The 10989-nt window shown below is 42.2% G+C and overlaps 1 protein-coding gene across 2 annotated transcripts in view; it reads left to right on the top strand.

Annotated features, from left to right (window-relative positions):
• The window catches only part of CACHD1 (cache domain containing 1), a 228154-nt gene that overhangs the window by 209989 nt on the left and 7176 nt on the right, over positions 1–10989 (top strand). For both annotated transcript variants that reach the window (XM_037743111.1, XM_017541535.2), the window contains exons 20-26: positions 607–767; positions 1104–1190; positions 2061–2177; positions 3334–3485; positions 4766–4927; positions 6452–6529; positions 7189–7290. In XM_037743111.1, the coding sequence (XP_037599039.1) occupies positions 607–767; positions 1104–1190; positions 2061–2177; positions 3334–3485; positions 4766–4927; positions 6452–6529; positions 7189–7290 (859 nt within the window). The remainder of the gene's footprint in view (positions 1–606; positions 768–1103; positions 1191–2060; positions 2178–3333; positions 3486–4765; positions 4928–6451; positions 6530–7188; positions 7291–10989) is intronic.

Raw genomic sequence — 10989 nt, 5'->3', positions numbered from 1 at the left:
ACCCGGACCGGTGTATTTTGTACGGAGAACCGCTGCTCCAGGGCGCCGACAAAGCAGCCGCGCGGGGCAAAGCAGTGGCACCGGCCGGCACAACCGTGCTGGCCAAAACAGCCGCACTGGCTGGCGACCTGTGGAGCTCCTCCGCCTGGGAATTTCCTAGTCTGTGGGCAATAAAAACGCGGCATCCACTCACCCTCTGCGCTTTCACTGGGAGCTGCAATCCTGAGCTGTTCCTAAACAGCCATCTTGGATCCTCTCGAAAATTGTCTTTTATTACTTCTTGAAGTGTTCGTTTTCCTGATATATTGTTTGTGTTCAGAAAAAACACATTCTAAAAACAGCTATAAAATTTATATTTGTGTAAGCATAGTTAAAAGAATACATAGTATATGCTCAGCTGTTCAATGGGAGTTATCTCTGATAAGATTATGAGTAATATTTTCTAAATTTTTAACAATGACTTTATTTTTTTAACAGTGACTTTGTAATCAGAAACATTTTATATTAAGCTATTTTCCACAGGTAGTTGAAGAGTTGCTTTTACCAAGGTAGGGCTGAGTCTTGGCATTGCTGTCTGTTGTTTCTAATATCTTGGTTGTTCTGTAGGGGGATTTGACAAACCTTGTGCATGGCAGCCACTGTTCCAAATATAGACTAGCGAGGATCCCAGGAACCAACGCGTTTGTTGGCATTGTCAATGAAACCTGCGACTCCCTTGCCTTCTGTGCCTGCAGCATGGTGGACCGGCTCTGTCTCAACTGTCACCGGTAAGAATGCAATGGATCAAAGTCTATGTTCACCACACTGTTTAATATTTCAACTGATGTCACGCACTCTGAAGTGCAAAATAAACAGGAAGTGCTGGTGTGTGTCCTGAAGAAAAGTCACAGTTACAAAGGCATTTAGAGCTGTGCTGTTTGCAGCATCCTTGGCCAAAGAACAATGGATTGAGACCAATTATATATGTAACCTTTGGCTGTAACTTCTTTTTTACTATCCTTTTAAACTAGCTCAGAGCTTCATTATTTTGCTTCTCTAGTACTTGTGCAACATACAGTTTGCTATTGACCTTCTGCATAGTAACTTTCTTTTTTGCCTTTCAGAATGGAACAAAATGAATGTGAATGTCCTTGTGAGTGCCCTCTGGAGGTCAATGAGTGCACTGGCAACCTCACCAATGCAGAGAATCGGTAAGATAATTAACACTAATAATAATAATACATGTATATTACTGTGGGTCTCTTACAGATTTGTTTTGAGTTAGGGTGTATAAAGATGATTCATTCTAATGATGGAACTGTTCAGTAAGCTAGAATTCAAGCTCCGTAGTACCACAAAATGATGTCTGTTTCGAGATTTAAATTTAAATGCTGTAAAAGTATTAAGAGTGTATGTACTACATTTTAAGAGTGAGACCGTTTCAAGCATTTACTATCTACCATATGTCGAGTACTTTATGCACATTAAGTCACTTAGTGTTTTAATTAACCCTGTGATAAATATGCAGGTGTTTTCACATACGTATTATGTGTTCACACATAATGCAGCTTTATTTTTTTATATCAGTGACAAGTTTTAGTGCCAGGAAAATAAATTGTGATAAACCCCTTCTCTAGAAACGAAGAGTGTCATGTGTGTTTGTATTGTGTATGTATGTTCGTTTCTTGAGATATAGTCTTGCTCTGTTGCTCAGGCTGGATTACAATGGCATGATCATGACTCACTGCATCCTCTGCCTCCAAGGTTCAAGCCATGCTCCCACCTTTCCACCTCCCTAATAGCTGGGACTACAGGCATGTGATTCCCAAGCCTGTCTAAATTTCTTGTTGTTATACTACTTCTTGTAGAGGTGAGGTTTCATCATGTTGCCTAGGCTGTTTGTACATAAAGATAAATAAATTGAACCTCAGAGTTATTAAGTAATCAATTCAAGGTTGTACTAAATGACAAGGCCAGGATTCAAACCCAAATCTGTCTGACTGCTGTTAAGGACCAGGAGCATGGGTCTGCAATGTGGGTAGTGGTGATGGTCTTAACCTCCACACTTGTCTCCTGCACAGAAACCCGAGCTGTGAGGTGCACCAGGAGCCAGTGACATACACAGCTATTGACCCTGGACTGCAGGATGCTCTTCACCAGTGTGTCAATAGCAGGTGCAGTCAGAGGCTGGAAAGCGGGTAAGCAAAACTTAGTAAAGAATTAAGCTTTTCCAGCTAATATTTATTATTTCCACTCTTCATGTTTTAAATGTATATCAGTTTTTCAGATCTGAAACTGATTTCCATAAGCCTTTTATCCACCAGATTAAATGTTGTCCCATCCCCACTTATTACTCCTATTTGGTGTGTGTACCATGTGTTAGTAGCCCCATCTGTGAGTGGGAGTTTTTCTTGAAATAAAAGAAGTGTGAGGGGCCATGGCATAAAGCAGCAAGGCAAGGAAAGAGGAACCTATGAGGTCCAGAAGCAGAACCCAGTCATCAAGGCTCTAGGTGTGATATTTTGAAGCTCATTTATTTTCCTTTCTTAGGAAACACATCTGCTTCATGAGAGTTTTGAGAACTAAAAACGACATGTTCCCTGCTCTCTCCCCACTCCTCAGGTGGGATTGGGGGTTTTGGCACTAGACATTATGTAAATAGTGGCTGTGGTAGACAAAGTGAAGGTAAATTGGTAATAAGTTTATTGTAGCCGCAGGTTGCCATTTTATTAAACAGTGTTTAGAAGGAATAGCTTACTCTATTTTGGGTATGTATTTTAGCAAAGGAATTGTGGCATCAAACTGATTAATTTGGAATGTTATACAGTAGCCTCAAGTCAATTAGGTTTGGAAAATGCTGACACTGCATATATTCTCTTAAGACAGTCACAATGTGTGTAACACCCTAAAGGCTCTAAGAAATTGGCAGTGAGGAAATCTGTGGTAACTGGCCAAGTATTTCCAAACGTATTTAACTTTCTAATTATTTTTCTAAATAACCACACACTTGAGGGATGTTAGGCCGAAGTCTGCCAAACACTGGGGTCATTTCTATTTGGTCTTTTAAGATGATTTTGAATCACCCTGCATTAATCCCTGATGTGTGGATGTCATAAGTTAATACACAGAGAGCAGTTTTATTTCTCTCCTTTCTAAGTTGTTAAGAGGCATAAAACAGTTATCCCCTGGCAGTCTATTGCTGTTCTCATTTTATAAGGAAAGGAAACTAAAGCTCAAGAAATTCACAGCACTAGTAAGTAGTGGAGATCCTGAGAGCAGTCTGATGCCCAAGCTTAAGTGCTGTCCCCTGCCCCACACTGCTTTGTAGAAGGCTAAGTGTTGTCTTTCTGGCAGGGACTGTTTTGGGGTGCTGGATTGTGAATGGTGCATGGTGGACAGTGATGGAAAGACTCACCTGGACAAATCCTACTGTGCCCCCCAGAAAGAATGCTTCGGGGGGATTGTAGGAGCCAAAAGTCCCTACGTTGATGACATGGGAGCAATAGGTATGTTTGTTGGATGCCCCAACAATTTGATTCTTGAATATACAATTTCCTGCCTATATACTAGGACATCTTAAAATAATCCTCCACCCAACTTCCCTGATTCCTTTGCTGGTAGTCTTTAGTTACAAAACCAAAGCAGATAAATACCTTCACAGCTGGTTAAATATTCTGTGCAGAGAGAATGAGTGACCATCTGTCCTGCCAAATTTTGCAAGCCTGGAATTCATTCCCATAAAGCTTGTTTTGAGAACTATTAGGCCTGGTTTCCGCATGGCCGAACTCTGGAGTCTGTTTGGATATGCATGCCAGCTGTCAGAAGCACAGGGCCGTGTACAGAGTGATCACTGCATGTCTAGTTCCTACTAAAACCCTCACTCAAAACTTTTGCAAGGTAGAAGTCTTATGGCTACAAATCAGTATTTGGTACCTTGGAGTCAACAGAAGCCAGAGCTACCCAGTGCAGCTGGGACAGCTTAGGATGAAGCACAGGGACACCATAGGGTAGAGAGCCCCTGGGATCAGTCTCCTAGACTTCAAAAATACTGCCAAGATGAGATCACTCACCTGAGATTTTTTTCAGTGTCTTTGCAGAATTGGCACCAAGTCCTAATTCTTCGATGAGTAGAGTCAAATATTTAAATCCTTAGTTAATACCTTGATTTTTAACATCACTTCCATCAGCCTGCCTAGAAGAAGAAAAGTTCATAGGTGAGGAGAGATTTTGAGCTTGTAGGTTACTCCTGAACCTAGGTGGGGTACAGTGAAAGTGACTTGGCTCCAAGAAATGACTTCATATGCCCACCCGCAGTTTCCTATCTGGAAAGCACAAATGGCCTTTTAAAGGAACTCTACAGCTTTGAAATTTGGTCTGGTTAGCACATATTTATTGGACTTGGTGCCTTGTATTTCAGTGGTTACTCTGTACTAGGTGACTTTTCCCCTCTTCCAAGAGTAACTCACACCCCAGGGAGCTAGGACTCTGTTGGTGTTGGGTGCTGCCTGTGTAAGCAGTCCTTCTGGTCTGCTCACTCTTTGCGGCAGTCCTTGCCATTTTTGCTCCTGGTCTGCCTAGCAACCAACACTGGAGAACAAGGAATTAAACAGAGCCTCTCCTCCTACATTCCCATGCCTCGTCTTTGAGGAACTCAAAGCCTAACTGAGCATCTGTTTATCTTCCCCCAACCCCCTTCCCACTCTGTTCCCTCCGATCTCACCACCCCCACTTTCTTCCCCACTTGGGAAATCTTAACAAGGAACATCTTCTTGCTATTTCACTGAAGGTGATGAGGTGATCACATTAAACATGATTAAAAGCGCCCCCGTGGGTCCTGTGGCTGGAGGGATCATGGGATGCATCATGGTTTTGGTCCTGGCAGTGTACGCCTACCGCCACCAGATTCATCGCCGGAGTCATCAGCATATGTCTCCTCTTGCTGCCCAAGGTGAGTTCAAAATGAATCCCACAGGAGAGGCAGCAGCCAGGCTAGAAGGACAGTGGCCAGTTGTGTCAGCCTCTAGGAATTGTCAGAACAGTGCTACATTTTCGGCTTCTGTGGAGTCATTTTGGAAGTCCCCAAAGCCTGCTTTCTTCTTCAGTGCCTAAACCCTGCAAGCTCTATGTTGATCCCCAGAAAAATCCGTGGATCTTCTTACCAGCATTAGCCCCCAGTGGCCTGACTCTGCAATAAGTCTGTCAGGGGAGCTGGGATGCTGGGTGGGAAATTTTGTTTATCACTTGTGCTGCCCTTGCAATTTCAAAAAGACAGGCAAATCAAAGATACCCCAGATCACTAATGGCAAGAATATAATCTGTTCTATTGCAGCTGCCATTATGTAGTGTGAATAAACACACATTTGAATAATCGTATCTCTTAAAATACGGTAAGTCAACCGGGCACAGTGGCTCACGCCTGTAATCCCAGCAGTTTGGGAGGCTGAGGTGAGTGGATCATTTGAGGTCAGCAGTTCAAGACCAGCCTGGCCAACATGGTGAAACCCCGTCTATACTAAAAATACAAAAATTAGCCAGGCATGCTGGCACACAGCTGTATTCTGAGCTACTTAGAAGGCTGAGGCAGGAGAATAGCTCGAACCCAGGAGGAGGAGGCTGCAGTGAGCCAAGATCGCACCACTGCACTCCATTCTGGGCAACAGAATGAGACTCCATCTGAAAAAAAAAAAAAAAAAAAAACAGGAGAAGTCATCAAAGCCAAGTACAAAATGATTCATCTATAATCATGGCCTCAATACCATGTGCAGTATCCATACTCTGTTTAGGTGCAGTATCTATATTCTGTTTGCAGGGAACAAAACCATTTAATGGCCATCTCCATCATCCTAAAACCCCAGCCCCCAGGGTTGTGTTGACCTGACCTTTTTGGAGATGAGGTTAACTCATCTTCCTGGCCACTTAGCTCACTCTAACAGCTGTAATGACAGGTTGATGTTAAAACATTTCACTATGGCCACAAGCCGGAAGGGGGATCATGGAGTAATGTTGCCTGATTTAGTAACAGGGATAATCACCATGTGCTTTCCCTTTGGTGAGATTCAGCTGGACTGAGGATGACTGTCATCTAGCGTTAGCTTATGTCTGGCCTTTTAGAGGCTTTTGTTGCACCATTTCACCAACAGTCAATCATGTTTTCGATCCCTTTCCTTCTGTTTTAGTACTTAGTAGAGGATTATAGATTTCTTGGCCTCAATCATCAACTTCTTTTCTCCTCCCTTTTCAGAAATCAATTTCAGGTTCTCTCTTGATTACTTGTTCTTGTTTGGATTCCTGCTCTCTCATCCTTTAAAAAAAAATAAAAAAAGTGGGGCATCAGTTCATTCCCTTCTAAGATGGGATTCATTCTTGATGGAATGCTGTCACCCAGCCATCAAACGAGCGCTCAGCAGGGTATTAAAGCGGGTGATTTTGTTTGATTAAATAGTCATGTTTCTCTCTTTTTAATGATGGGTAGAAATGTCAGTGCGTATGTCCAACCTGGAGAATGACAGAGATGAAAGAGACGACGACAGCCACGAAGACAGAGGCATCAGTGAGTATTCAGCTGCCTTGCTGCAGAACGTGTCAGCAGGAGGCTAATCCAGAATAAATATTCTTTCTTATATCCTTTTGGCTTGTATTAAAATTTAAGAAGCTTTGACACAGTGGCTGGGGTTTTTTTAGTTGTTTTTTTCCATCTTTTTTTGTTAGGAATGTGTGTAGGTCTTTGCTTTGTTTTAGAGAATCTCGAAAGATTTTATGACGTTATTTTTTGCATTAAGTATATTGGCCTAAAACAGCTCACCGTTAACTTTCTTTCTCTTGCTCATATTTTCCAACCATAGTAAATTTAGAAAAGGAAGCTTCAGGTATGCATTTTTTTTAAACTCCCTTAACTAGTATGTATAACTCAGGGAGGGAAAAAGAGCATTTTCTTTATCAAAAGAGAGTTCCATTAGTGTTAAGACACCCTGGCCTTCACCTACTGGAGCATGCCTTCCCGATGCATGTTGGAGAGACGTAATTAAGTACCTCTCACTGCACCGGTTCTAAAATCAGCACCCCAGTCCCCAGGATTATTAAAAAATTATTATTCTGGCTTTCCAAAGTGAATTCTCCCAGGATGTGAATGAGCCCTCTCAGAGCAAATGTGCTTGAAACAACTGAGACACTGGCATAAGAGTGACATTAACTGTCCTTGACTTCCCACAGTCAGCAACACTCGGTTTATAGCTGCGGTCATCGAACGACATGCACACAGTCCAGAAAGAAGGCGTCGCTACTGGGGTCGATCAGGAACAGAAAGTGATCATGGTAAGGTCTAGCTTCCTGCACTTGAAGCCCTGAGGAACCTCGTGTACTCCTGTGGGATGGTGCTCACACCCACCTCCCTCTCTTTTTGTTCCGTGCTTAAGTAAATTATTTTGACATGGTTTTCCAAAAAGACACACACCCCAGCATGCCACTGGTTTCTAAGAGTGCAGGGACAGTTTTGCTTATGTCTCAGCACTCCTCTGGGCACACAGATTGCTTCCAAGTTTTTCGCCATACAGAAGGATTCATATTGTTTAAATGGAGCCTGCTTGCCACCCCACTTGCTTTTCCATAAAATCAGCATCCTCTTAGGTCCTGCTCTCCAGCATTGGCTGGCAAACAGCAGGATCTTTAAGGACTTTTTCAGCCATGTCCCCTTGTGGCATGACAAGAATCTGTGCTGTCCTCCAGCATTCTCTTGCCCTGACCTCTGGCATGGTCTGAGAAGCTCAGAGAAGGCTTCAGCAAAGAAGCAAGAAGCAACATTTGCACTGAACCTTGAGGGGTGGTTAGAGAAAAGGTAGGGGCAAAGAATATTAGAGGCCAGAGGACCAGTGTGCACAAAGTCATGGGGTGGTATAAGTGCCTATAACATGCTCAGGAAGGGTCAAGGCTGAATCCTGAAGAGGCGCCAAGTACTAGGCAACTTATGAAATCCACGTGCTCTGCCAAAGACTTGGCCGTCCCACGTGGCTTCTCTCCTCAGCGTCCATATTGCTCATTGTTGCAAAGAACAGCAGATGTATCCCAGTCTGTAAGCATCACTGCCACAGTTCCACAAAAATATAACAGGCGTGGGTAGTGTTTTTCCTGCCCTTGTAAAATCTTTTCATTTTTTTAAGATAGCTGTTTAATTATCCAGAAATTTGTATTTTCCTCCCAGAATCAGGTCCTTTTTTTAATACATAAATAATATATTTAAGCCTTTTTTACTTAGCTTTTTCCACACCTGTCCTGGGGGGGGGTGGGATAAAAGTCCTCAAACAGTATGTTCCCTGCACCTATGCTAAAAAAAAAAAAGCAGAAACAGATATTCCTCAAAGCAATCCATGTCACCTTTTACACTACAGCCAGGTCCTGAAACTCCCTTTGGCAAACAAGAGCAGCTAAAGCTCTGTTTTTTAAATGGGGGACTGTTAATTCGGGCTTTGAATGACATTATTCCCACCAACTAAATAGAAACTTTGGGTTTCTATGGAGAACCACAGCAGAACTTAAATTTTTCAGTTTCTTTGACTTTGGGCTTTTTTCCCTACAAACCTTTGAACCTGCATAAATCCCTGCTGCCAGGCAGTTCTGTGCCTTCTCCTTTGAATAATAAAACAGGTTTGAGGCTACTAAAGTTCAACAGAAATAATTTCTTATTCAACAGAAACACTGAATCCTTTTCCTCGCTCTCAAATACTGAATCCTTTTTCTCTCTCTCCCTCAGTAGAAATTGCATCAATACCAAATTGGGATTCTAAGTGATATTTATGATGTTCTACTAGCCTCTCCCATTGTCTTAGTAAATGGCCTATGAAGCAACAGCTTAGATAAAAGGAAGCGTTCGATGTCAGTATCTGAACACCAAGGCATCTGGCACAGGGCTTGGTTCCTTTCATTTTTCACCATAATTGGATCCCTGTTATCCCCAAGGAATGAAAAATAGTTCCTCGTGCAGACAGAATGCAACACTAAAGGAAAGGGAAGGCATTGACACTCCCCATATTCCAAATGCATCACAAAATCAATGGAATTTAAGTGTATGTTGGCATCCCTTGAACCTGTATGTGGGTCACTAAAAATGGTGGCATTGAGTTAATGTCCCTGTGATGCCTAGAGGCGAAGATACATACATACATTAAACAAGGAAATCTAAATGTTTTGTCAGCACACTTCTTGCTCATCTGCATATGCTCTACTCTCCTATTTGGTGAATGTAGTGGCATCTGCTATACATAGCTATGCACTGCATAACAACACTTCACATATACTGCAGGGATCCTGTAGATTATAATGGAGCTGAAAAATTGCTATTGCCTAGTGACATCTTGATGATCCTGACCCTGTGTAGGCCTTGGCTAATGTGTGTGTGTGTGTGTGTGTGTGTGTGTGTGTGTGTGTGTGTGTTTCCTTTTCTTTCTTTCTTTCTTTCTTTTTTCTTTTGAGATAGAGTCTTGCTCTTGTCGCCCAGGCGAGAGTGCAAAGGCGCGATCTTGGCTCACTGCACTTCAAAACTGTATCATTTATTACATATTAAGGATCTCATTTGTGGTAAAATTATTAATTTTTTTTTGGTGTGTTATCTGTCATTTAGTTATATTCGTGGATTTTGGGGGTTTTTTTGGAGACAAAGTCTTGCTATGTCACTCCAGGCTGGGGAGCAATGACATGATCTTGGCTCACTGCAATCTCCATCTGCCGGGTTCAAGCAATTCTCCTGCCTCAGCCTCCTGAGTAGCTGGGATTACAGGTGCCCACCACCACACCTGGCTAATTTTTATATTTTTAGTAGAGGCAGGATTTCACCATGTTGGCCAGGCTGGTCTCGAACTCCTGACCTCAGGTGATCTCTCCATCTCAGCCTCCCAAAGTGCTGGGATTACAGGCGTGAGCCACTGCACCTGGCTGTGTCTTAGTTTTTAACCAAAAAGTTTTAAAAGTAAAATGTAAAAATTTTTAAAGTGGAAAAAAAGTTTATAGAATAAGGATATAACAAAAGAAAATACTTTTGCACAGCTGTACCTTGTGTCCGTATTTTAACCTGTTATTACAAAATAGTCAAAAAGTTTAAAAGTTTATAAAGCAAAAAAGTTACAATAAACAAATGTTTATTATTGAAGGAAGAAAAAACTGTTTAATAAATTGAGTGTGTAGTGTTTCTAAAGTCTACAGTAGTGTACATTAATGCCCTAGGACTTCACATTCACTGACCACTCACTGGCTCACACAGAGCAACTACCAGTCCTGCAAGCTCCATTTACGGAAGTGCTTTATACACGTGTACCATCTTTTAAAATCTTTTATACCATATTTTTCTTGTACCTCTTCTGTGTTTAGATACATAAGTAGCTATAGTGTTACCTACGGTATTGTGTGCAATTGTGTTGCAGCTGCCTGCAGTATTCAGCACAGTAACATGTAGTACAGGTTTGTAGCCTAGAAGAATAGGTTACACCATATAGCCGAGGTGTGTAGTAGGCTATACTATCCAGGTTTGTGTAAGTACACTCTGACATTTGTGCAATGATGAAATTGCCTAAGTTTCTCAGAATGTATCTCTGTCATTAAACAAGGCATGACTATACCCTAGTATACTGTGGAGTGGGCTACACATGGAAGTTGTTGTTTCCTCAAGACAGCTTGGTATAGGGGAAGAACTTAGGACATAGCGTCAAGCCAGTTTACTTTGAAGCCTGCTTCTGCCACTTTTTTTTCCTACAAGCTGTTGAGACCTTAGTGAGCTACCTTAGACCTCAATTTCCTAATACTTAAAGGTAGAATTAAAAATTCTTACTGCAGTCTGGGCAATATGGTGAGGCCCTGTCTCTACAAACTGAAAACATTAGCCCAGCATGGTGGTGCGTGCCTGTAGTCCCAGCTACTCAGGAGACTGAGGTGGGAAGATCACTTGAGCCCCAGAGGTTGAGGTTGCAGTGAGACATGTTTGCACCACTGCATTCCAGCCCAGAGCTCTTTGAGACAGAGCTGTTTCAA

Source organism: Cebus imitator, unplaced genomic scaffold (genome assembly GCF_001604975.1).
Source record: "Cebus imitator isolate Cc_AM_T3 unplaced genomic scaffold, Cebus_imitator-1.0 Scaffold135, whole genome shotgun sequence".
Lineage (NCBI taxonomy): Eukaryota > Metazoa > Chordata > Mammalia > Primates > Cebidae > Cebus > Cebus imitator.
This window is presented reverse-complemented; position numbering and strand designations above follow the sequence as displayed.